The sequence below is a fragment of the Neofelis nebulosa genome, chromosome 12 (genome assembly GCF_028018385.1).
Source record: "Neofelis nebulosa isolate mNeoNeb1 chromosome 12, mNeoNeb1.pri, whole genome shotgun sequence".
Taxonomy (NCBI): Eukaryota; Metazoa; Chordata; class Mammalia; order Carnivora; family Felidae; genus Neofelis; species Neofelis nebulosa.
In genome coordinates, this window is record NC_080793.1 from 39594262 (window position 1) to 39621841 (window position 27580).

General features: G+C 39.2%; 1 protein-coding gene across 7 annotated transcripts in view; it reads left to right on the top strand.

The window, feature by feature from the left end:
- APTX (aprataxin) overlaps positions 1-26695 on the top strand; it is a 66355-nt gene extending 39660 nt beyond the window's left edge. For 5 of the 7 annotated variants that reach the window (XM_058695134.1, XM_058695129.1, XM_058695131.1 and 2 more), the window contains 2 exons: positions 4353-4456; positions 5224-6821. In XM_058695134.1, the coding sequence (XP_058551117.1) occupies positions 4353-4456; positions 5224-5378 (259 nt within the window). In that variant the 3' untranslated portion in view covers positions 5379-6821. Of the gene's footprint in view, positions 1-4352; positions 4457-5223; positions 6822-24826 lie in introns of those variants that run through there. The other 2 variants (XR_009251640.1, XM_058695130.1) reach the window with 2 other exon arrangements.
- Positions 26696-27580: the final 885 nt, after the last annotated feature.

Sequence of the window (27580 nt, forward strand, 5' to 3'; positions counted from 1 at the left end):
AGTTTTGACAAACATATACGTCCTGTAACTATCACTCTGATTAAGATACAGAACATTTCTGTCATATCCCAGAAAGTTCCCTTGTGCTCCTTTCCAGTTAGTCCTTTCCTCAGCCCTCGTGTTGTTCTGATTTCTTTCCACATAGGTTAGTTTTGCTTGTTCTAGAACTTCATATAAATGGAATCATATAATGTGTCTGATCTTTTTTAGTCAGCATTGTGATTTTGAGATTCATGTATATTGTCTTGTATATCATGGACATACTTCATGTTTTTGCTCTTGGGTAAATACCTACAAGTGAAGTTGCTAGGTCTAAGGGTAGATGTATGTTGTACTCAGTTAAAAAAATGCAGTTGACCCTTGAGGCGCCTGGGTGGCTCAGTCAGTTAAGTGTCGGACTTTGGCTCAGGTCATGATCTTGCGGTCGGTGAGTTTGAGCCCCATGACAGGCTCTGTGCTGAGCCTGGAGCCTGCTTCAGGTTCTGTGTCTCCCTCTCCCTCTCTGCTCCTCCCCTGCTTATACTCTGTCTCTCTCTCTCTCTCTCAAAAATAAACATTAAAAAAATGTTTTTAAAAATGCAGTTGACCCTTGAACAACATAGATTCGAATTGTGCAGGTCTACCTATATGCAGATTTTTTTTTAGTATAGTAAAATACTATAAAAGTATTTCTTTTTGTTGTGAGTTTCTTAATAGCTTCTTTTCTCTGGCTTGCTTTAGTGTAAGACTTCAGTATATAATACAACATACAAAATAATGTGTTAATGGACTGTTTATGTTATTGGTGAGGCTTCTGGTCAACAGTAGGATATTAGTAGTTAAGTTTTTGGGAAGCCAAATGTTACACTTTTGGATTTTTGATAGTGTGGGGGGTCAGTTCAAGGATCAACTGTGTATGTTTAATAAGGTTTATTGTTAGAACCTTACTAAAAAATTTAGGACAAAAGTCACCCGTAATCATAATTCTGTTTCTCCAGTGCTGTGCAGCCTGTGGCTAACAGAGCCCTTGACTGTAGAGCACTTTTCACATAGTAATCATGGTGTCCATACCTTCGTCATATAACAAATGCTGTTGTGCTAAGAATGCTAAAAAAAGCTATGGCAGGTGTGGGTGGGAAGCAAAATGAGCAGTAAGTAAAGTTGCTGCTTACATATCCTTTTAAGATCCCTGTAATTTTGAATAAACACTGTGGAAAGGAAAAGGTAACAAATTTTTTTATTGTAAAAAATTTAGAAAATATAAAAAATAAAGTATGAAGCAGAACAAAGATCTTCCATAACATCACCACTAATTAAGCCCTAGACCTTACTTGAATTTCACTTTTTTTTTTTTAATGCTTTTCTGCTCCAGGATGCAGTCCAGGATCCTGTGTTGCATTTATTTATTTATTGTCTTTCCTTAGTTTCACCTAATCTGTGACACTTCCTCCCCCTTTCCTGGTTTGCATGACCCTGACACTTTTGATGAATACTGGTTGGTTTTATAGCATGTCTCTCATTTTGGGCTTGTCTGTTACTTTTTCATGTTTAGGTTGAGGTTATACTTTTTTTCTTTTTTTTTTTTCTCCTCCTTTCAAAACACCAGAGATGATGTTGGGTCCCTCTAAGTGTATCATATCAAGGAGTGCATAATGCTGAGATGGCTTTTTACTCATGATATTAACCTTGATCACTTTGTTATGGTGATGTCTGCCAGGGTTCTCTCTTGAGTTACTGTTTTCCCTTTGTAATTGATGAATATCCTGAATAGTTTGGAACTGTGCTGCTATCCTGTTTGTCCTCAAACTTTTACCCAGTGGTTTTAGGATTTATTGGTAGGTCCTGCCTGCAACAGTTATTACTGTGGTGTTTATCTTGCTGATTTAGCTTATCACGTCGGGGTCACCAGTTGTGGGTTTGGCTTTTGGCTTTGTCCAGCAAAGCTGAGGACAGCAGAAAGGATTACTTAAGACTCCAAAAGTCAAGAGATGTGAAAGGGAGGCTAAGGGAAGGCACCCCAAGCTGCTCTCAAGCTCCCGTATTTATTAGGCATACATTATAGGGAAATCACTGTGCAATATGAAAACTGGCACGTAGGTGCCAGTAAGAATGTCTAGAAAAGCGTGCAAAAAAACAAGGCATTCCCCAGACTGCAAAAGAGCAGATGCAGGAAAGCAGGGTGGTGAACAAGATAAGATATTCCATAGATAACATGGTCTAAGGAATTCATGAGCACACTCAACCCTAAATACACGTTAACTAGATACTGGTCAGCTGTTTTCAGCAGAGCCAGAAAGCAGTGTAATGCATTCCCTATAATCTCCTTAACCAGGACAGAGCTATTTGATTTCCCACATTACCTAATGGTGCTTTTATGTTTCCGTCATTCTCTTTAATTTATTTATTAGAATTCTTCTGTATGGAAGAGCTGTCCTTTCTCCCCCATTATGTATCTATTCAGTTATTTATCAGTAAGGACTCATGGATGTTTATTTTATTCTATAGGTTTTAATTTGTCATTCATTTTATTTCTCAAATTGTTCTGGCTTTGGTCCTTGGAAGCTCCTTTACGTTGGGTCCTGTATCATTTTGATACGGCCCTAACATTTTTTGAGCACTTCTTTATTTTCTGGAGCAAGATGTTCCAGGTTCATCTTATATTTTTTTCTGTTCTAGCCCTGGAAGGAACCTTTTATTTTATTTAGTTCTTTTATTGGATAATGATATTTATAAACCAAGACGTGCATACTAAGTTTCTGTATTGAGAGAAGTGGTTGATTCCAGAGTGTCTTTGCTCCTAGGTCCTCTAAGCAGGTAGAGCCTGGAAATACATGCATGAATCCTAACCCACACATTTTCTTTTCTTTCTTTCTTTCTTTCTTTCTTTCTTTCTTTCTTTCTTTCTTTCTTTCTTTCTTTCTTTCTTTCTTTCTCTACTTGTGTATGTGTATGGAAAAGCAAAAATTTATACTAATACCTCTCACTCTAGTTCAACTCTGCAAGGTTCATTCTTGTCTCCTCCTTTCTTTTGTTGTAATTTCTTTGTCCAACAGTGAAAAATCTGGCTCTCATTAGATATCATAAATTCGCTTACCTGTTCGATCTTAGTGTACACATAAAATAGTTACAGAATTGCTAACCCATACCCCTGTGAGAAACACATTTACTCATTAGGGCACAGTATTTGTATACAGCTTTTTTTTTATCTTTACGGTATCCAAACTACTGTTGTTCAAAGTTCACTCGGCAAGTTATTTTTTTCCTGACCCCCTTCAGTGTGGTTCCCTTATTTGTTTGTAATACTGTTAGGTTTGTTACTGCCTATATTCCATTTTGAATTCCTGCATGTATTGGTTGGTTCTGATTATTTATTGCGGGGATAGGAATATTACTGATTCTAAGAGTCAAAGCTATACAAAAAGGCATCTTACTTGGTTTAATAAGTCCAAAAGAGAACTCTTGATTTTCTTCCTCAAACCTGCTTTTCTTTTAAGCTTTCCCATCTCTGTAAGTGGCACCTCCCCCAAACCATATCCAATCCTTCCACATTAGGGAGTCCTACTGGTTCGAGTGCAAAATGTATTCCTAATACTACAGCTCTAATCTAAGGTGTGTTTATTTCTAGCTTCAACTTCTGCAGTAGCTTGCTAACTTGTCTCTGTATCCATTGTTATCCTCTTTATAGTTCCTTCTCTGCAGGCCAGCCAGAGTGATCTTTTAAAAGTGCAAATCAGAGACCATGTAAGCAGAATACAGTGCAGACCCCTTGTCAACCTATAAGACTCTTTATGTTCTGGCCCCTATCTCCCTGGCTCCAGCCATTCCAGATGTATTTATCACCTTTCAGTTCCTCAGTTGCACGAAGTTCTTTCTCATCTCAGGGCTTCTGCACTTGGCCTCCCCACTCCCTGAAACACTCTTTCCCCAGATCTTTGCTTGCCTAATTGCTTTCTCAAACTAAATCACTGCCTGGGAGGGGCCTTCCCTGAACACTCTTGGCTAGATGAAGCGGTAACCTCTACTCCCTGAGCACTCTGTGTCCCATTTCCCTGGCTTATTTTTTTCTTAGTGTTAATGGTTTGAATTTTCCTTGTTTATGTGTTTACTTATTTTTTATTTGTCTTCATTATTAGAATATAATTTCTGTAAGGTCAGAGGCCTTTCTCATTTTGTTCACTGATAAATTCCCAGTGCTAGAATAATCCTTGGCCCTTTAACAAGCATTACATATTCTTCAGTGAATGGGTGAATAAATTGGATTAAATGGAAACACTAGCAATATTTTATATACCTGTACTTTTACTGTTTGTCATTTTGATTAAGCCATAGTTTTTAATGGATTTAATGGTCTTTTTTTTCCCCCCCTCACCTAGCCATGTACATCTTCATGTGATCAGCCAGGATTTTGATTCTCCTTGCCTCAAAAACAAAAAACATTGGAATTCTTTCAATACAGAATACTTCATAGAATCACAAGGTAAACAGTGTTGTTTAGTTTTCACGTTTGTTTCATTTTCTCACCTGTTCTTATATTTGCTTTAGTTGTTTTCCTAGATAATAACCTGGCCTCAAAAGCCCATGTACAACTTTGTGTTCCTTATAAAGATTCACCCATTAAAATAAACTGGATTATTTGAGTTCAGTAGGATTGCCACTTTGCTGTGAGCAGCCTTCTTGGTGGGGTTAGAGGGTAGAGATCTAGAAAGCTGTTATGTCAGAGTCAGAAAGGTACGTTTTGTTCTAACAACAGAGGCCTTAAAGGTTGTCCTGAGAATTATTGGAGTTCATAGACATGAAAGCTCTTAACAGTTGTCTCTTCTGCCATCAGCTGGGTAGGGGCTTGGGGGCTGCCTCATGTGAGGAGTGGTTGATTAACAGGGGAAGGCTGTGTATATATAGAAGGAAGCATTTCCCAGGGTATGTACTGTGGAACTTCAGTATGCTGGGATGTTAATGATGGCAGCTACCACTGACCAAGGGCTAACCAAGGGTAAAGCACTATGATATAAGCTTTTGATGTAATAATATGGATTGCTTACAGTGTGCCCTGAAGGAATGTAATTACCTCAAAAACAGATTGCTCAGATTTAGAATCTGATTCCCAGCAGTGAGTTTAACCTCAAGTTTACCAGCTTTAGGATACCTGGCATATTTTTATGTGGAGTCAGAGTTTCTTTTCTGGGGGGTATCTTGTATTGGATTTCTAGAGTAGCTGGGCTCTGAACTTTTTTCCTTTGCCTGCAGCTGTGATAGAGATGGTACAGACCGCTGGCAGAGTGAGTGTCCGAGATGGGATGCCTGAGCTCTTGAAGCTGCCCCTCCGTTGTCACGAGTGCCAGCAGCTGCTGCCTTCCATTCCTCAGCTGAAAGAGCATCTCAGGAGACACTGGCCAAAGTGATTCTGTGGAGCCTGAACTTTTGCAGCAGGTGTGGCTGATTGTTTAGAGCAAATTTCTGGCACCTGTTCTGGATTGCTTGTGAACTTTTATTTCTTGAATTAAAACATGCAGCTTCCCCCGCCCAAACAAAGCTTCTTCTGTTCCTGAGTGGCTCCAATATGGGATGACCTGAAATAGTTCAAGAATTAGGAATTTGGGGTTGTTTTGGATGTGTTCTCTGGTGATGGTGGCTGGGACAGGCCTGAGCCCCGATCTCCAGGATCCATGTCAGGTCTGACTCACGGGGAGCAAAGCCATGTTCACACTGACCTAATGCAAGATATGGAATCAGAGAGCAGGCTATATATTTCTGTTCTGTACATTTAATCCTTCCTCCCCAGAGGCACGTGGTACCCTTCATTAGAGCAGCTCGAGAGGTCTGGTATTTAGCTTAAAGGCACTAATTGGTCTTGTTCTCTGATCTTAATCTGTTCTGTAATATTCTTTCTCTTTCCTTTCTTTTTTAACTTAACTTAATTTACTTATTTATTTACTTATTTATTTGGTTTTAAATCTTCAGGGTTTTTTCTTTTTTTTTTTTTAAATTTTCATCCAAATTAGTTAGCATATAGTGCAACAATGATTTCAGGAGTAGTGCCCCTTAGTGGCCCTTACACATTTAGCTCATCCTCCCTCCCCCAACCCCTCCAGTAACCCTCTGTTCTCCATATTTAAGAGTCTCTTATGTTTTGTCCCCCTCCCTGTTTTTATGTTATTTTTGCTTTCTTTCCCTTATGTTCATCTGTGTCTTAAAGTCCTCATATGAGTGAAGTCCTATGATATTTGTCTTTCTCTGACTCTTTCCTTTCTTCATGGAGAAATTAGTTTCTTCTGTTCCTTTCATTCCTTTCTATCCAAAACCATCCATGCTTCCTTCTCAGGAAGTGTCTCACCAGTACTTATTCACTCTGAGCAAATAGGCTTGGTGAGGGGGTGGAGAGATGGGTTTTTTCCCCTAATATCAGGGGTTCCTGGCTGATGAGGAAATACTCGGCCAAATGTTTGTTCATCAGGGTTCAGCTGTCAAGCCTTCTTGCTGGCCTGGTTGGATCTTTTGTCTGAAAATAAAGTTATTTGTTTGGGGCAGCTCTCTTAGGTAGTTGAAAATTATTGGGAGTTCAGGTAATAGTCACAAACTCCGTTCTGATGCATGTAGAGATCATCGTTAACTGAAAAGTTGCATAGAACCCCATAGCTTCATTTTTTACTCAGAACAAATTTGGATGTCACTGTTGGAGCAAATCTGTTTTTGGATAATGTCAGAACTAAAGGTAAAAGGAAATCTAAAATGTTGCTTTTGATTGCATTGGTGATCCATTTGAGGATGTGGCTCTTTTTGCTCTTGAGTTTGTTAAAAAAATAAAAGAATACCCTTAATAATAACTTCTCTCTGGAGAAAACCAATTTGTGGAGACCGTATCTGACCTCAATCTTTCATAAACAAACAGAATGCTACAGTGGTTTTTTGGTTGAGCATGAGTATAGTCATATAGTCCTAAATAGTAGTAATTAATGATTATAGCAGCTAACATTTGTTCAACTCCTGTGCATCTAGGCATTATTCTAATACTTTTTTCAGATTATTCCATTTCTCACTGTATGTAATTCTGTGGGGTAGGTATTCTTGTTATGACCCTTTAAGGGGGAAGAATTTAATAATCTGTAAAGGACCCTGGGCTTCAAAGTTGGTCTTGGTTCTGGGGCATCAAACTCATTTTCCCTATTAGTTGAAGAATATAAATGTATTACTAACCAGTAGGGGCCATAGACTCATACGGGCATTGGGCCTGTGCTGACCAAAAGCTCTTCGTGGGATTTTATCATTGATTTCTCTGAGGACAGTCAGTTCCTCTAAAGCCCCTTTTCCACATCTGATGCCTTAAAGCCCCTAGAAACTGTTTCTAAAGGTATACTCTATGGATACCTGAGATCAGAATTGCTAGTTTCCTTCTACAACATGTAAACACTTGGGCTTTATCTCAAAACCACTGAATCACAATCCTTTGGGCCTAGGTATCTGTATTATAAAACATTCAGGATGACCGTTTTCATACTAAAGTCTGAGAACCACAATATAAATGAACTCTGGGCTTCAAAGCACTTTGCATTTCTGAAAGTTCCAGATTAGACTGTCCCCTGCCAGGATACACACACAGTTTCCTGGTTGGTTTTCTGGGCTAGTTGCAGGCCCTCCTTCCCTCTGCATGGTCAATTTTATGTCAGGATCCAGGGAGATTTTGGGCATTAGATAAAGGAGAATGACTACTTATAGGGACCAGCCCTTTGTTTCTGCAGGATTTGGGGGAGGCCCCCTGGCCCCATGTTTTGTTTTTGTTTTTTGTTTTTGTTTTTTTTTTTAATTTTTAAAATTTATTTGGAGAGAGAGCAGGGCAGATATAGCGGGAGAGGGAGAGAGAAAGAATCCCAAGCAAGCTCTGCACTGACAGTGTGGAGCTCGATTTAAGGCTCAAACTCATGAACCTGAGTTCATGACCTGAACTGAAATCAAGCCACTCAGGCGCCCCTGGCTCCAAGCTTTTTGGGACCAGGCCTGGTGCTGACGACTTCCTTTTCTTTTTTCTTTTTTAAAATATTTATTTATTTTGAGAGAGAGAGGGAAAGATCATGTGCTCACATGAGGGGGGAAGGGCAGAGAGAGAAGGAGAGAGAGAATCCCATGCATGAGATCATGAGACCCAATCATGAGATCATGACCTGACCCAAAATCAAGAGTTGGGTGCTTAACCAACTGAGCCACCTATGCACCCCAACTGTTTCTTTTCAATGGCTCCCATCCCTTCCTGCTCAGACATTAGTCACAGAAGCTTGGTCTGGGACCTGTGATGAACTCAGCTAACTTTAGGCTCAGAGACTATATATTTTTCCTCTTCTGGGTCTGTCTGAGATAATCCAGGTACAAATGGTCCTTTCCAGGACCGGACCATACTTGAGATGGTCACTAAGAGTCCTTGCAGGTTCAGGGATGCTTCCTGGAGTCTGGCATCTGGTAATGAGTCACATACACTGGATATGGCTGGATGTCAGAGATTCAGCATTGATCTCTGTCAGAATTGGCCTAACTGCCTCTCTCTGTCCCAGTAGCTACAACTTGGAGATCTCCACAGAGCTCTGAAGATTCTTCCATAGACTAGATTTAAAAAAAAAATAGGATGAAGGCCATGAAGCTCACTCCCCAGATAATGTGTACACATTTTATGTACCCTTACAGTGCTTCCATGGACTCCCTAAGGGGTCTGTGAACCCCAACTTAACCTCTGCTCTGAAGGAAAAAGTCACCACTTTGCGTGGGAGCTTAGGAGGTGTCTGGGATCCCCTCCTATGGAGGACTAGGGGGAGAGACCTTATCTCCAGGATATCCCTGAGATGCTCTCCTTTGGTGTCATTGCTCCTTCCTCAGCCCTTTGGTGCATGCACATCCTGGGGTCTTCTGACTAGAGATGGAATTCAGGCCCAGGAGCTGCTCGCTCAAGTTTAGCCACCACATTCAGGCAGGAATCTTGGGAAATGGAGAAATCTTCAGCAGGTCTGAGGGGTTCAGGAACCCTGACTGGCCGACTTATCATGAGCTATCTAAAAGGCAGTGAATCTACATGACTAAAACCAGTCATCTGCATAAATAGATCAGCTATATCATGAATGTATCCCAGGATAGTGGGAATGGCAGTATCTCTTGGGTACAGTATGTTAACAGTACAAACTGTGCTGGATTCAGTAAGTAATCTCTGACTAAGGCAGAGATTTCGATGAGGCCTCAGCCAATGTACTTGGGAATTGCAGAACATTTAACTGAACTTCAGATAAGGTGCCCAGTGAACTTTTTAAAAATAGGTATTGCCAAAACAGTTAATTTTCTACCTAATCAACAATGTTATATAGTTTAGCATGTTGATATTAAAATCACAATGAGAATATTTGGTAAGAAACTGCAACCAAGGAGAGACTATATCACAGTGTATGTGATATATGATGATATATGTGATACATGTGAGATATAATGAGGGAAATGTTGAAGAGTGAGGTGACCACCTTTACATTCTTTGTTTAGCCAGGCTACCCTGTGACCTTGAACAACAGAAGTTTTAGAAGAACAAATGAGAAAATGAGGAGTCAGAAAAAGGACATGAAATATTGAGGTATATAGGTCCCATGCCACCCCCTCTCCCAAGTGGGCTATTGTTACATGATCACTAGAAAAAATGGTCTTACTTTGCCTATTTATCCCAGACTTATTACTGTGTTGTAGTTGGGTGGAGTCTTCTCAAGGAACAGGGAATAGTGGCATGAAAAAATAGGACAAATGCACATAACTCACATTTGTGACTCTAAGTTGTATTTCCTCCATTAGGGACTATCCTCTTACCTTAGCCCCGTCATACCTAGGCAAGGCAGCTGTTTTATTAAAATAAAATGGTTGAATATGGTTACTTCAACTCTAGCCAAGAAACCAGATTTAAAATGGAGTTCCTTTGTTGCTTAAAGAGAAGGTAGATATGATGACAGAGCTGAACTGGAAACCTGAAACTGAACAAGTGAATGCTTTATATGAGAACATGAAGAGTAGACCTTAAATAGTTTATGACAAATCTTAAGTCAGAGCTGGGGAAAAGGGCTCTCAAATTCCATTAGAATCTCTGAACGGGAGTAATCTACTCTTAATATCTTAATTTCTTAACTTTGTCTTTTCTTCTTCCTTTCTTTTTAAAAATTTTTAACAAACAAACTCTACCATAAAGGAATGGGTTTTGAGTTTTAGAATCTACTAATGATTAGTGTTCTCATGTGTTATTAGCATTATTTAGGCCATTGTTGAATGACTCATCAAATCAGAGATACACTCAAGTGCCTGAGTGTTCCTTTGTCAGCAGCTGCTGTCTACCCAAACTTTAGGGAAGGGAGTGGCCAGGATGTGGGGCAGTGGGAAAGGAGTTTAGACCTCTAGGATTCTGGGCCACTCACTGTTCAACTCTTTTTGCCTGTTCCATTTTGCAAATTTATTTTGAGACCATCTATTTCAACTTCCTCAATTTTTAGAAGGCAGCTGAGACTTGGAGATTTAAGGGGCTCATTTAGCAATTTAAACCAGATCTTGGCCTTTATTGCATTCATCTCTTTGTTCCCGGATCCTCTCAGACACTGAGTTTTTTGTTTTTTTTTTTTTAAGTAAACTCTGCCCCCAATGTGGGGCTTGAACTCACGACCCCAAGATCAAGAGTTGCATGCTCTACCGACTGAGCCAGCCAGGCAGCATAGACACTGATATCTTATTTGAGAATAAGGATCGGCTACTCTCCCAAGTCCCACTCACTTCTGTCCTGCCTCATAATATTTTTTTCATGTAAATGCAGAGTAGAAAAAAAAAATCACCTTAGGCTTGTATTCGAGGCTCAGCTCTGTTCTATGTTGGCTGTGTGGCACTGGGTTAGTCATTTAACCTCTCTGGCATCAATTTCACCATCTGTGAAATGGAACTAAAATATGTACCTCTCATGTTGACTGAGGATTAAACAAGCATGAACGTGGAAAGGACCTGGTAGTGGGATGGTCCAGCATTCAGTCCTAGTCTCCTCTCTGGGAGGCCGGACCCCGGTGCCAGGCTGAGACTGGGTCGAGCAATGGCTCCCTGTTGACTCAGCCAACCCGGTGGTTCCCCCTCCCATTCCCCCACTTGCAAAGGCATACGAAAGCCTTGTCAAGGCTGAGAAAGCTAATTCCTGAAGCCTGTGGTCTGTGGGTGTTGGCAGTAATGTTACCCACTTTTTCTACCCTGGGTCAAAGAGAAACAAACAGGGGAACTGTGTTTTGCTAGCAATCTATCAACAAGGTCTTGTGACCCGTTTAGAAAGTTCATAAGGTACACAGAACTAAATGTTTTGGCTGGCAGCGATCATGTGAAACCTGTTTATTCTTAGAATGACCTGATCCATAAGAGTCTTGATATAAAAGATTGTGTACAGCAACAATAAAGCCGTCACTTGGGCCATCAGCCCAGGGGACCCTCCTGTTCCCAAACTGGCTTCTCTTCTCTTTTTTTTTCTTACATTCCCCTACCCTCAGGACCCTGATCTCGGTGTTTGTTGCGCCGGTCGCAACACCTCTCCCAAACTAAACCCATCTGATCTGTGAACCCTCAGTGAATATTCTCTCAAGCAAGCTCTTTTGCACTTCGAACCTTCCAACTTCTCATATGTATGTATGTATGTATATATGTATGTATTTTAAGTAGGCTTCATGCCCATCATGGAGCTCAATGCGGGGCTTCAACTCACAACCCTGAGATCAAGACCTGAGTTGAGATCACAAGTCATGCTTAACCGTCTGAACAACCCAGGTGCCCCTTGGTTTCTCATATTTAAAACCAGGGCCTTGGATTAGATTATACTTAAAGTCCCTCCCTGTAAGATACAAGTCCTCAGCTTTCAGCCTGTTAGCTCCCATTGCTCTGTCCTCTGGGTCTTTTTTCTTTTTTTTCTAAGACTGAAATTAGCCAATAAGCTTTCTAAAGCACAAGAAATTCTTTGCACTCCTGCCTTAATCCGTAAAGTAAGTTTTTAAAGAAGTCTTCATTTGTCCCACTTTGTGCTGGTTCTGGACCTATCAGGGAGGCAAAGAGCATGGCTGAATCTCTAGGGGTTTAAATGACATCATTAGGCTCCCTTTTCATTTCTTAGTTCTGCTTTTTTGGGTTGACTGTCTAGGGAGCAGTAAGAACAGTTGTGGGCCTCAGAGTGAGAGAGCTCAATCCTCTCCATCCCTTACCCCTCCACATTTCTGCCAAAGCACAGAAAGGACCCTGACTTCTTTGCTTAGGTCACATACTCATCTCTAGACTAATTACTGTGTCTCTTAGGTGGATGGCATACTCTGGCCATCTCAAGTAACAGGACTATCTTGAGGTGAGGGGTGGAGGGCCACAAGACTGTTGGCCCCACTAGAATTTCATGGACGAGGGAGAAGCAGTTTGCAAAAACAATAGTTGTTTACCACTCATGTGGACTGCACACATCATCCCCATGTGCTGGTAGCTCTTTGGTTCTGCACTGTTGCCATGGAATCTAAGACTGAAAAGGAGGCAAACAGTTCTGGACTTCTGGCAGCTCCAAGTTGAAAAGTTGACACAATCCACTGCCCCCACTATTGTCCTGTATTGTTTGCTTTGATTGGAAGAAAAACTATATCATATTTTCAAATTTAATGACTAGCTACTGGCCAAGGACCTTTTGCAGAAATTTCTCCAGAAACTATAGGGTGTACTCTTACAATGCTGGTTGGAGTTGCCAGGGTCCTTGGGCATCTCTATGTCCTGGTTCACCAGCAGACCATCAGCCTTTGCTGCTCTTTCATTGGCTGCATTCTGGAGATAGGAGCCTAGGGCCAGGACAGAGAAGGAGGCTTTCAGGGGTGCTTAAAAAGCCAGTTGAGCAGCTGGATTCTTATCCACTATGGACAGCATTTCCATTATCATAAATATTCTCTAGGTTACTAAGTACCTAGAGAATTGCCCAGTGACTAGGGAACAGAAACTTATTTTTGCTTTCAAGAACCCAGAAAAGGGAAAATGTTCATGACAGAGCAAGGGTAGGAAGTAGGTCAAATACTAAAATGTGATCCATCCGGCTGGTCAGGCATTAGGTAGGAGACCCAAGGTTTTGGAGAGTCCCCAGTAGGCACACCTATCTGAATTACCTACCTGAGAAACTGATAGACCATATGTCCCCTTAATGTGAATGACAAGAAGGTGGCCCCTGCAGGCGGGAGCTTTTAGCCCACACTCACCCCTGAAGCAGAGGCCCAAGTATGGCACAAATGCCCAATCGTATAGGGTGGGAATGTTATTCTTCACCAGGCCATGATGTTCTCTACAACATGTTACTGATGTTCCATCAAGTACCAATGAAATTCAGTGAACGTAGAACATAACGATATCCCAATAAAATTTTGTTGAGTGAATGAAACCTCATGTCATGCTTTGAAAGCAAAAAGAAAACAGAACTCTTTCTGTTACAGCTAATTTAACTGTCAAATGTGTTGTGAGGCTGTATCTTTGACTTTCAGAAACATTTTGATAAACATCCTGTTGCCATTGTTTATGGACAGCGCATCTCTTATGGATCAGAATTAGTGGAACATAAACATGTTAAGATTCTCTCATATAATGTTCCAGATAATATTTTCCTATGTAATGTTCCAGATTTCAATCTTTGCTAACAAACCAGGTGATCAGGGCTATTGGGGTTTTCCGTATCTTTTCTAGGAGAAATCTGTTTTTTGGGTTACTATCTTTGGCCACCAGATGGCAGTATTTGAACAATAAATTCTTAATCTGCTTTATAATTCAAAATGGTTTTACAAAATTCTTTTATGTTTCAGAATCAATGCTTCAAAGTAAAATATGTAAGTTTTTTTTTTTTTTTTTTAATAAGGCTGGTGTGTGTTTAAATGATCTCCTAATTAAGATAGAAGTTTGAGAGACAACCAAGGTATTGGTAAGAATGTAAAACATGCATGATTGATGATAAGGGGAGAAGGTTTGGCTTGGAGGTTAGACTCTAACATTAACTAGAGCCACGGCTGAGGCCTGATTCTGGAATTTATCAGATGAAGGTTTTAAGGCATGTCAAATGCATGGTAGGCCTTGAAAATATGATAGCTTATTTCCTCCCATTTCTTAATTTGACCCCAGGATTAGTAACTCTTATTCTCATCACAAAGTATAACTGGGAGCAGTAGTGCTGGGAGCAGACACTTCTGGGCATATCCTTGAAAAGTGGGGTTATTTTTACATTGACGTAATTGTTGTTAAGTCTCTGGTGTTTTGATATTAGAAGAAGCACTGTCAAAGTGAGACAAATGATATACAGGGAAGGTAAAGGGGTATGTGTGCATTTTCCATGGGTTAGCTTCCCGCAAAATCTCCTTCTGATATAAGAGCTCAGCTTCATTTATATCCTCCAGCTTTTCTAAGAGTTTTGTCATCTAAGCAGGCAGAAAAATGCCCCAGCCTGAAACAGTGTCAGAATATTAGAGCTGGAAAGAATTCTACAAACTAGGACTCCTGACATTTTGAAGTAGTCACGGGTTCAGGGAATTTGGTGAAAGCTATGGACCCTCTCCATACATTTTCAAACAAATCAGTCATCGATGAATTCCTAGGGCAAAGTTCCTCAACTGGTATGTGTGTCCATGTGTGTATGTGGAGATGTGTAAGTCACATAGGCCCTAATTATTTTGAACCATCTGGTAGGGCTGTTTTTCCAAACCACACACAGAAATTCACTCTGTGAATACCATGGAAGGGCATCTAATGCCCTTGGTGCTTTGGGTAGACAAATGTTTAATCTCTTGCCCTGAGACTCTGTTAAAACTCTTTAATCTAGTAGCCTCTGATGTCCCATTGAATGGTTTGAGACAGAATGATTGTTATAATTCCAGTGACAAACTTATGTCCTTATTAAACACCAAGAGTGCTTATATTCCCAAATTCATGCTGGGAGAAAATACACTAAAATGTTAATTAGTAGTCATTTTTGGATGGTGAGAATGTAGGTAATTTAAATTTTGTTATATTGTACAGATTTCTTTTTCTTTCTTTCTTTTTCTTTCTTTCTTTTTCTTTTTTTTTTTTTTTTTTTTGAGAGAGAGAGAGAGAGAAAGAGAGGCTCAATCTCACTACTGTGAGTCTGTGACTGAGATTGTGACCTGAGCTGAAATCAGTAGTCAGACACTTAACTGACTGAGCCACCCAGGCTCCCCTATTACACAGATTTCTAATCAGGTACAATGAATATGTATTTGGGAATGTGAGAAAACCTAGATTTTATTTTTTAAAAAATAGATCACAGAATGTAATCCACGTTCAGTTACTTATATTAATAGCCAATAAAACAAAAAATGGCTAATAATTTTAATAAGATAAGTTCTCCAGACCTCTAGAGGCAGAAAGACATCCTGCAAGGCCAAATTTCAGGCTATAACAGATTCAGTTGGGCCTGAGGAGGACACAAGTGAAGGTAAATTCAAGTTTGGGATCCGATTTCCTTGTTACTAGATCTAGAAAAGTAGATTTGTCTGCCCCCAACCTTAATCTCTGTCTCTTTCACAGAGATATCAACTATATTTTGTTCAAAATTCTTGTCCTAGCAACTTCCTATTTGTATTTATAAATGTCTTTCAGCAGCCATTAAGGTCCCATAATTTATCTTGAGTATTATGTTGATGTGGCATGCTATATTAAGTTCCAATTTTGGACCATCGTTGAGTTCTGGGGATGACCCTCTTGGTTCCTGAGGGCTACTCTTTCAATGTTGCTTGGACGTGAGGATATATTTTTGATGGATGGGGATGGGGGGGGTGAATTCTATATATTAGTTCATGTGTGAGAGCTTTGTGGCCTGGAACCCAGACTTCTGATGTAAAGCATGAGGAGAAGAGGAGGAGCAAATGGGACCTGAAAATCAGGAGGAGAATGGTTAGGAGTTTGGCTTGCTGGATTAGTTCTAGGGTATCCTTTGTGGTAGAGAATTCCAGTAATGGGAGAGATGGAGATCTGACTTCTACATGATAACCAACCCTACATGATAAAGAGGGAGGGAGGAGAAGGATGAAAAGAGATACATGAGGTGAACATTTGGGGAAGACTTTGAGGCCTTTGGGAAGTGGGAACTTTGGAGAGGTCTAGAAAACTACAGAATATAGGAGGGGAATTTGGAGAAGGTTTTTTCCCCCTGGGTAGAAATTGGATCTCTTCAATGGTTTTTGATAGATGTTAGCAAAGATTATATATTCTTTTTTTTTTTTTGAAATTTTGGTCTTTGTTGTTCTTATTTCTCGTATCTTTATTATGTGTTTCTTGACACTTTATTATAAAGTGTCACTTTTCAGGGGCGCCTGGGTGGCTCAGTCGGTTAAGCGTCTGACTTCAGCTCAGGTCATGATCTCACGGCTTGTGAGTTCGAGCCTCGTGTCAGGCTCTGTGCTGACAGCTCAGAGCCTGGAGCCTCTTCAGATTCTGTGTCTTTCTCTCTCTGCCCCTGCCGTGCTTACACTCTGTCTCTCAAAAATAAATAAACATTAAAAAAAAAAATTAAAGTGTCACTTTTCAGAAAAGTAACTCTTGGATTTGTTACTTTCATGACTGTCTTTATAATTTGTTTTTGCCCTAATTCTTTAGTCTTTATTATTTTGTCTATATTTTTTGAGTCAAATACTGGGTTCATATACATTAGTATTAAGACATTTCTTTTTATCAGAATTTTTAAAATAGTGAAAATATTTAAGACTGTGAATTGAATGCTGGGTTGGACTGAGACGGAGATGGCCTTGGCTGTTGATAGCAAGGAAATGTTTAATCTGATTTCAGCACCTGAGCCATCAGGTTTCCTCGTGTCTGTCAGAGAAGTCATATGTTCAAGGTGGTAAAATGAAAATATCATGTTATCCCTCCCTAGGATAAGGTTTTGTTCCTTGTGTGTTTCACAAATATTTTTCTTTCCTGTTTTCTTTTTTTTATTTTTTTATTTTTTTTAAATTTTTTTTTTTTTCAACGTTTTTTTTTTTTATTTATTTTTGGGACAGAGAGAAACTGAGCATGAACGGGGGAGGGGCAGAGAGAGAGGGAGACACAGAATCGGAAACAGGCTCCAGGCTCCGAGCCATCAGCCCAGAGCCTGATGCGGGGCTCGAACTCACAGACCGCGAGATCGTGACCTGGCTGAAGTCGGACGCTTAACCGACTGCGCCACCCAGGCGCCCCTCTTTCCTGTTTTCTTATAAATAATTGTGTTAGGGTAGTCTCATCTCTTTTCTCCTTACCTTCACCACAACAATGAAACAGTATGGCCTGGACAAGGATCTGATGTTAGTCTTTTATATTTAGTATGATTTTAAACCTCAACATTATCTTTTCAAGATTGGAGTTCGCATTTCAGCTTTTTTTGTACAAGAAAAAATTTTGTCCCGGTTGAGGGATTTTAATTTTAATGAAGTACTATGTATGTATTTATTTATTTATTTTACAACTTATTATTATTATTATTATTATTATTATTTTTTATGGATTGTGCTTTTGGTATTGTAAAGTTATCACTAAACCCAGGGTCACCTGGATTTTATCTCATGTAGTCTTCTAGGAGTTTTATAGTTTCGTATTTTACATTTTGGTCTGTGATCTTTTTGAGTTAATTTTTTGTGAAAGGTATAAAGTCTGTGTCTAGATTCATTTATTTCTTTGCCTGTGAATGTCTAGTTAAAGAATTTTTAAGCATTATCTAATGGGGAAAATTTTTTATATGAAGTGTCTGTTTCTTCCTTCCCTCCCAATGTTTTCTTCCCTGTAATGAGAATCTGTGATTAAAGAGAAGAATTTCAAGGGAGAAACGTAAAACTGCCAGCAGAAGGCCATGCAACTTAGACTAGAGTGTGAGGCCTCCACTTCCCGTCCAGCTGGTTTTTCTTCCTCTGACAACAGTGGAAGTGGGGAGTGGGCCGCCTTCCCTGGGCCGGATGTGCCAAACTGTTTCCAACTCCATTGTGGCCATCAGTAGGGTTCCCTCACCTCCTGCCTGTTCTTATTTGCCAGTTCATAGGCACCTTGGAATGGGAGCAGTGTTTAGAAAACCATGCATTTGCATCAGTATCATAATCCCAAGTCACTTCAAGATTTGGGGGAAAATGAGCAAGGGCAGCTACCACCATGGTAACTGTGAAAAAATCAGTTTTTTGTAGAAGGTGTGACTGAATTGTTACAATTTGGAAAGAACTTGTCACAGTGTGTGATCTGCCCAGAGGCACTCTCCAAAACACCACAAAATCCTCCAGGAATCTTTTCATCCTTTTGAAACTCCAGTTTGCATTTCCAGGAGCCTGACTGACCTGCTGAGCACAGTGTTCTATAAAGGCAGAGTTTGTTTTTTAGTTACTGGTGGTGGCAGGGACACCAGAGTGGCATTACTTTTTGAGAAAGAGATGGGAACTCATTCATAAGAGCAAGATGGGCACAGAGAGCGTTAGGCTGCCCAGGCATGGAGGTGGGCAGTGAGGACAGGGAGGTCTTTGGGGACAAAAGGAATTGCCATGCTATGTTTGCCATGAGAAATAGAAATTGGTCCCTTCAAGATGAGATTTCTTCCCTCTCCTGCTAAGAACTAGGTAATACGGTCTGCTGGGAATAGAGGCACTAGATAAACAGTACTGAGGCTCCATTTGTGCCAGTCACCAGCCTTGGCAGCAATGCCACGGGGAAGATGGCTTTAGTTTCACTTTGCTTGAGGAATTTACAGCTCAGTGTGGTAATGACTCAGTCTAAGGTAGGGAGTGGGGGATTGGATAATCTGAAGTTAGAACTCTTTCCTTACATCTAGGTGCCCCCTTCTGCATCCACACATAACATCTCCCTTAAACTGATTACTGAGCCTTGAATTTACGTCATGGCATGTTAGCAGACAAGTTGAGAATGACTAAACCTGGCTGAGGTTAAGGCAGTAACTTGGATGGCCTTGTTATGTTATACTTTCCTTAGTCCTCTTCATAAGGTCACCTGTAATATTGTCTACCCTTAAGGATTACTGAGAATATTTTTAAAAAATGTTTATTTATTTTTGAGAGAGAGAGAGAGGCAGTGAGAGAGGGAGAGAGAGAATCCTAAGCAGCTGTGCACTGTCAGCACAGAGCCTGATGTCAGTCTCGAACTCACAAACCATGAGATCATGACCTGAGCCGAAATTAAGAGTCATATGCTTAACCTACTGAGCCTCCCAGGCACCCCTTGTAGGATGATTGAGAGTATTAAATGAAATAATGAGGGTAAAGCACTGGGTAGATGGTCACTAAATAACTATGATGATTATGGCAAAGAATTGTTTTCAAAGGAAACTTAATGGTAGAATTGGTTCAATCTATTCATAGGTATTCTTATTCTTATTTGTTTTTGTTTTTGTTTTTGTTTTTTGCTCACATAAGGAATGATGCAGAAATGAATAGTTTTTAGATTCATTTTGGTAGGTGCCAAATATACCCTCAGACCAAATAAAGTGTTCTTGACAAAACAAGTCATTTTAATGTAAAAGAATTTCAAGAAAAACTAAATAATCTTTAGTCCCTCCTCTACAGATAAGGGCTTGCAGCACTAGTTTCTACATTACTTAATAAACTATTAAGTTTTCGAAGTGGGAAAATAATCTGATGAGTGAAGATTTTAAGCGAATTTACTTCACAAGTGTTTGGAGCTGTGGTCAACTTCAAGATTAAACTCCCTGTCATTTGGCCAGGTGTGGATGAACTCATTTGTTGTACTGTATGAAAAGTAAACATTTTGTAGAACTATAAACACCTGTCCTTACCATAGTATCCATCCTCTGGGCCCTTTGTTATGGAAAGGTTTTCTCTGTGTTCTATCCATACAAAACCTATGAAGCTTTAAACAATGTGACTAATAGCAAAGATGATCAGCAGGGCATCTCCTTCTGTGGCTCATTTCTTTCTGGATTGGGCTACTGTATACATGTAACATAATTGTGTTTTGCACATTATTTGCTCCTTATTTGAAACCTGAAGGGGAGTTGTCTAAAAGGAAAGCGAAGGACCTTTAAAGATGAACAATGCAGGCAGATTATTTGCTCACAATCATGTTTGTAGGCTAGCCAAACAGGACTTTGTATTATAGTTAAAAGTGTTTCTGAACTGCTTTTTAGTTTCTCATCACTGTATTCATATGGCTTCTGTTTCTGGAGAGAAAAACCTAATTTTTGTCTTTTTAACAGAATTACCTAATTGCACAGTCATTTTCAACCATACAAAAGCCTACATTAAAAATGAGCCAACAGGAATAATTATGACTCATAGAAGAGGTAAATGATCTGATATGTAGTTGTTGTGTTTTGAGGGATTTAATTTGACATCAACAGAAAAAGGATTTTTCTGAAGAAAAAAACATTTTATCATTTAATCCACAATGTATTTAGCTATAGACAGTTCTTTTTTTTTTTACAGTATACATTTTATTTTATTTTATTTTTATTTTTTAAATTTACATCCAAGTTAGTTAGCATATAGTGCAACAATGATTTCAGGGTTAGATTCCTTAATGCCCCTTACCCATTTAGCCCATCCTTCCTCCTACAACCCCTCCAGTAACCCTCTGTTCTCCACATTTAAGAGTCTCTTATGTTTTGTCCCCTTCCCTGTTTTTATATTATTTTTGCTTCCCTACCCTTGGGTTCATCTGTTCTGTGTCTTTAAGTCCTCATATGAGTGAAGTCATATGATACTTGTCTTTCTCTGACTAATTTCACTTAGCATAATACCTTCTACTTCCATCCATGTAGTTGCAAATGGTGAGATTTCCTTCTTTTTGATTGCCGAGTAATACTCCATTGTATATGTATATACAACATCTTTATCCATTAATCCATCGGTGGGCATTTGGGCTCTTGCCATACTTTGGCTATTGTTGATAGTGCTGCTATAAACATCAGGGTGCATGTGCCCCTTCAAAACAGCATACCTGTGTCCCTTGGATAAATACCTAGTAGTGCAATTGCTGGGTCATAGAGTAGTTCTATTTTTAATTTTTTGAGGAACCTCCACACTGTTTTTCAGAGTGGCTGCACCAGTTTGCATTCCCACCAGCAGTGCAAAAGAGATCCTCTTTCTCTGTATCCTTGTCAACATCTGTTGTTGCCTGAGTTGTTAATGTTAGCCATTCTGACAGGTGTGAAGTGGTATCTCATTGTGGTTTTGATTTGTATTTCCCTGATGATGAGTGATGTTGAGCATTTTTTCATGTGTCGGTTGGTCATCTGGATGTCTTCTTTGGAGAAGTGTCTGTTCATGTCTTTTGCCCATTTCTTCACTGGATTATTTGTTTTTTGGGTGTTGAGTTTGATAACTTCTTTATAGATTTTAGATACGAACCATTTATCTGATATGTTGTTTGCAAATATCTTCTCCCATTCTGTCAGTTGCCTTTTAGTTTTGTTGATTGTTTCCTTCACTGTGCAGAAGCTTTTTATTTTGATGAGGTCCCAATAGTTCATTTTTGCTTTTGTTTCCTTTGTCTCCAGAGATGTGTTGAGTAAGAAGTTGCTGCGGCCAGGATCAAAGAGGTTTTTGCCTGCTTTCTTCTCGAGGATTTTGATGGCTTCCTGTCTTGTATTTAAGTCTTTCATCCATTTTGAGTTTAATTTTGTGTGTGATGTAAGAAAGTGGTCTAGGTTCATTCTCCTGCATGTTGCTGTCCAGTTTTCCCAGCATCACTTGCTGAAGAGACTGTCTTTATTTCATTGGATATTCTTTCCTGCTTTGTCAAAGATTAGTTGGCCATACGTTTGTGGGTCCATTTCTGGGTTCTTTATTCTGTTCCATTGATCTGAGTGTCTGTTTTTGTACCAGTACCATACTGTCTTGCTGATATTAGCTTTGTAATACGGCTTAAAGTCTGGCTATAGACAGTTCTATTAACAACTCATTTAATGTTTTTCTGATTCATTTGGTGCTTAACAAAGGGATTACTTTAGCTCTTGCATTTCAATTCATTGTTGTATGATTCTTCAATCTCCATTTTTATTGACTGGTGAGATAAAATAATTATTGTAAGAGATTTTGGTGTGTGCATATCAAAACTGGACATCTCCAGGGGGTAAAAAAATAAGGACATGTAGGACTTGAAGAGTAGAATAAATAAACTTTTTGCATGTGTATGCAAGCACCCACATGTGCACATGCACTCATAAATATAGGAAAAAGACCTTTCATCCTTTGAATAGAGAAGAAACACTTTTCTCCCCATATGTTCATGGAACATTTAAAACAGTTGATCCCATGTTTGACCACAAAGAAAGTTTTGATATGTCTTTGTATTTCACTTTGAGCAATAATCATGCATTACTTTCATAATGCAAATAGCACCAAAATAAAGACAAAATTTAAAAATGGGTTTGCTGTATTTCTAATGTTTAGAATAATGTTTGGCACATATTAGGCATTCACTAAATGTTGGGTACATAAGTAAACAAATGGATTTTAATAACTTTTGTTGAGTACCTGCTATGTGCCAGGCACTGAACAGCAGGTATTGCCTAATAGTCGTGTGGTCTAAAGCCACTTGAGTTAAATGGATTTTGGTATATCACAGAACAAACAAACCATGTGCCCTAAAACTTAACTAGCAGATAACAAGTGTGCAGTCATTCCTTTAGCCCATAACAGGGGCTATACCTTTTCTCCAGCTGCATTGTAAGGGCTTCTGCTGAATTGGTTTATTTAATACTTTTGATGTGCAGTACACATTTCCCATACTTCAGGTGATAATTTAAAGAGTGAAGGAGGAGTGATAAGGGCATATGGACTAGGGAAAGCTTTCTGACACCGATCATGCTGACTGCACTAGGTAACTCTGACATCCTTTCCATCTTTACCAAGAATAATTCTGCTATCTCTAAGCCTACTGGCTCCATGGTTGTTTACTTACGATTATTTTTTACTTGTTATCTGGAAATCGGTTCTTTTTCATTTAAAATATTTTTCATTAAAAATATCTTTCATTTAAAAATACTTCTTTCCTCTTTTCAAAATGTTGGCTCAGTTGAGGGGGTTGAGTTTTTGCTGTAATTGCTGACTTTGTTCATTGTAATAGGCATTCCTTCTGAACTATAGTGCGTATTCATTTTCTTAGACATTTTCAATCAGAGTAAAAGAAGAACTCGTGATTGGATTAGGCTTTTCACTTGTTTCTTATTAGATATTTGATTACAATTTGGAAATGTTTGCTGCCCATAGGCAAAATTAGCATCAGTGTTAAAGGTATTACATTTTCCCACTTCATAATGTGTTGTGTATCTTAATTAATAGTAGACAGAATAATAGGGCATGTCTGTGTTTTTTCTCCTTTTTGTTTTTTTAAATCTATCAGTTATTGAAAGCTTATTATGTGCTGGACACTGAACAAAGCTCTTTAAGCAACTTATTTCTTTTATTCCTCACAACAATCTTATAAACAGGCATGGTGAAGATAAATAACAAAACTAGTAACAGAAATTCTTCCTGGCTCAAAGTCTGTGCTTTTAACCACTGTGCTACACTTTTCCTGTCTCTACCATGGTCATATTCTGGAACTGGCCGCCTTCTAGAACATCTTCCTTTTAGAAGAAATATTTAAAAATTTTTAAAAATGTTTTTAATTATTTTTGAGAGAAAGAGACAGAGTGTGAGTGGGAGAGGGGCAGAGAGAGAGGGAGACACAGAATCTGAAGCAGGTTCCAGTCTCTGAGCTGTCAGCACAGAGCCTGATGTAGGGCTCAAACTCGTGAACCACGAGATCCTGACCTGAGCTGAAGTCGGATGCTTAACCGACTGAGCCACCCAGGCACCCCAGAAGAAATGTTTAGAAGAAAATTTTCGTTACATTTTTTTGAGTAAAATTCAAGTATCCTGATCCTTGGGTCCAGCCCTTAGCTTTTCTATAGCTTCATTTCCACTCTATTTTTCACCATTGTCAAAATCTTCAATTTCTTGGTCCTGGCACTTCCTCCCAGTTTAGTAAACCCATCTTAGGCTTTCTTTCTTCTCTATGAGCCTCATGTTTGATCATCTAAAATATTCTCCCATAAGGAGGCCTCGCTGACTTAGTTGGTAGAGTATGTGACTCTTTTTATTATTTATTTATTTATTTATTTATTTATTTATTTATTTATTTATTTATTTATTTTAGAGAAAGAGAGAGCATGTGAGTGGGGAGAGGCGCAGAGGGAGAGAGAGAATCTCTCCGTGCTGAACATGGAGCCTGAGTGTGGGGCTCAATCTCGCGATTGTGAGATCATGACCTGAGCCGAAATCAAGAGTTGGACGCCCAACTGACTGAGTCACCCAGGTGCCCCAGAGTGTGTGACTCTTGATCTCGGGGTTGTGAGTTCTAGCCCCACGTTGGGTGTAGAGATTATTTAAAAATAAAATCTTAAAAAAATGTTCTCCCATAAATACTCCTTTTACTTCTATTCTATTGCTAAACCCACTCTATTATATCCCAACCATGGATTGATGCCTCAATTTGCTTCCTTTGCTTCTATCTTCAGATAAGCTAGTCGATGTTAGAGACAAGTATCAGTAGATCTTGTAATAAACCTTGCAGATTGGTGCCACTACACATTTATGGCCTTAAACTCTTGCTAGGCTCTCCTTTCATTCTGTGGCATTGCTGTTTTCAGGTTCTTTCTTCATTGTTTTCAAGAACAGTGCCATGTCGGCACCATTGTCCTTAAGTTGTCACTTCCCTTACTCTTAGCTAGGTTTTCTCTTGCTTCATTAAGCACATTGAGGCCAGTAAGTATTATCTTGCTCAACTTTCCATCCCTTTGCTGCCACTCATCTACATGCATACCATTCTTGACTGTCTTCCACAGGATAAGGGGAACTCCTTCCTATACAAATCCAATTCCTCACCTTGACCACAAGTCCAAGATGGAAGCATCTGTGTTCTGGGCAGGAGGATGGAAGAAAAGATGAAGAAGGGGATCAAGGATTCACACATACTCTTTGAGGAAGTTTCTGGAATCTCCTCCATGATTCTTCTTTTTGTATTACCATGGCCAGAATTCAGCCACAAGCCAAAGGTGACCAAGCTTTAAGGGCAGCTGTGAAATATAACCTTTATTTTTGGTAAATCCATGCTCAGCTAAAATTTTTATTATTACAGAAGCAGCATAGAATGTAAATTAGAGACATTGAACAGTGTCTACCAGTATTCCTTTGCACATGAAAAAAAAATGAGTTCCCTCACTCTTTTTTCTTATTTTTTACTTATATTGCAAATATTTTACAAATATTACCTTTTAATTTTATAATCTTTAATTTTTTTATGCTCTCATCATACAGAGGAGGGAACATGAAGGGGGGAGAAGGGCAGAGGCAGAGAGAGGAAATCCCCAGCAGGCTCCATGCTCAGCACAGAGCCCAATGTGGGCTTGATGCGGAACTTGATCCCATGACCCTGGGACCATGATCCAAGCCAAAATCAAGAGTGGGACGCTCAACCGACTGAGCCACCCAGGTACCCCAGGCATTCCATTTTATAAAACTAATTTCTTGTTTCTGGATTTTATATTTTGCTTAAGTAGGCCTTCCTTATCCATATGTTCTCATATTTTCTTTTGGTACTTTTATACTTTTGTTTTTTTTTACTTTAGATCTTCATTATATGTGGTATTTAAATTTTGGTAGTGTGACATAGGGATCCATCTTTATTTTTTCAATTTTTATCTAACTCCAACTCGTTTTAAACTAGCCTTCATTCTCATTCATTTGAAATGCCACATTTATGGTGAACTAAATTTTAATACATACACAAGTCTGTTATGGGCTCCCTATTTCAGTTATATTGAGCTATTACTAAACTCTCAATTTTTGTTACCATGGTTTTGTAGAATTTCTTTATTCTTCACTCTTTTTCTTCTTTTCCTCCCCACTCCTCCTCCTTTCTCTACTCTTACTTTCATTTCACCTAGCTGAGCTTGTAGGACACTCCTATGAGGGTGAGACAAACTGGTACAAGCTTCCATCTCTGTTTTCTACACTGTAGAATCTTTATGCCTCTCGTACTCAGCACCTTTGCATTTCTTTGCTACCTAATGTCACCTTTTTGGGTGTTGCATTGTGTGAGATGCTGCCATTGGATGGATTGCTGCTTATAGTTGACTTGTTCTTTGTGCTTCATCCTTTTGATCCTTTGTGTGTGTATAAAATCTATTTCTTTTTATGACTATATTTAAACATTTTCCCTAAGTTCTCTGAAGATGTAAAATCAATTGTTGACATCAATACATGTGAATCCACCTCTTTATTTCCTTTTATTTATCTTTTTTGACTGCCTGACTGGTTTCTTCAGGAAGGATGAAATTGTTTTCTGAGTCAATGAGCTGCTGAATCTCAGAATCAGGTAGCACATGAATGTTACATGGTGCTCAGTGGTTTATACGGCCTTGGAAACAATTTGCTACCTAAAGTTCTGGCTGAACTTGTCCTGGATGCAGATAATAAGGTAGTGCTTGTGGGTGGTTCAGCAGGATGAGAAATAGGCACACCTCTCCCTAGAGCTTTATTTCTCTAGACTCTTTGGGCCACTTTTCTGCTATCCACTTTGACTTTCTCTATGGTCATGGCCTGTCTGATCAGTGTTCTTCTTTAACATTTTATTGTCTTGTCTATAGTTTCTTTTCCAGATGAATTTCCTATTCAACTTGTCAGAATCTAATAAAAAAGCCTCAGAATTTTGACTTTGACTGTATTTAATTTACCAACTAATGGGAGGGATATTAACCTTATTGACCATGTTGGATCATCAGAACAGATTCTGATGACAGGACTTGGGACTTTAGTGGTTTTCATGAGTGTGTATGTGTGTGTACGTGCGTGTGTAGGTGTATAGAATGGTGGGTGGGAGATAAACATGGAGGGCTTTCCTTTACAGTGTCATTCCAATAGGAACTGTAGGGGGAAAGTAAATTTACTTGTTTAGTCAGCCATCTTGAATAGAAGCTCTGATTACTTTTATGAGACAGAACAATCTATATTTAAAAAGGAATCAAGGCCAAATAAGCCAATACAGTTTGGTTTACATTAAAATGTTAATCAATGCACATAAAGTCACTGAATGCACACTGAAAGGTTGCCACGGCAACAGTCATTTTCATGAAATGATTTTAGATACTAGATTCTTGAGTGAAGGCATGCCTTATTATTTGCTTTAAGACATCTTTAGTGCTCTCTCTCTCTCTCTCTCTCTCTCTCTCTCTCATCTCCTTGGAGGATAGAAAATGGAAAGGGATCTGCACCTGATAGAATTCTTTGAAAGCAATAGAAATAAATTTTACTCATTGAAGCAAAAAAATATATTTATTGGTAGGATGAAAGTGTGGTTTACAGAGTTGAAGGAAATGTGAAGAGGGGGATTCAGAGGGGTCAGAAGTATAGAGCAACTCTGAGAATCTGGAAAGCAGTAATCACAAAATGGCATCTTCAGGGCAACCAGAAGAATGAGTAAACTCTTACCATTTTCAGTTTTGTGTCACTATGTTCAAGGTTTAAATTGTAGGAAGTTTCTGATCTACCTGGTTTGAAAGAAAAATTTTGTACACACACACGCGTGCGCATGCACATAC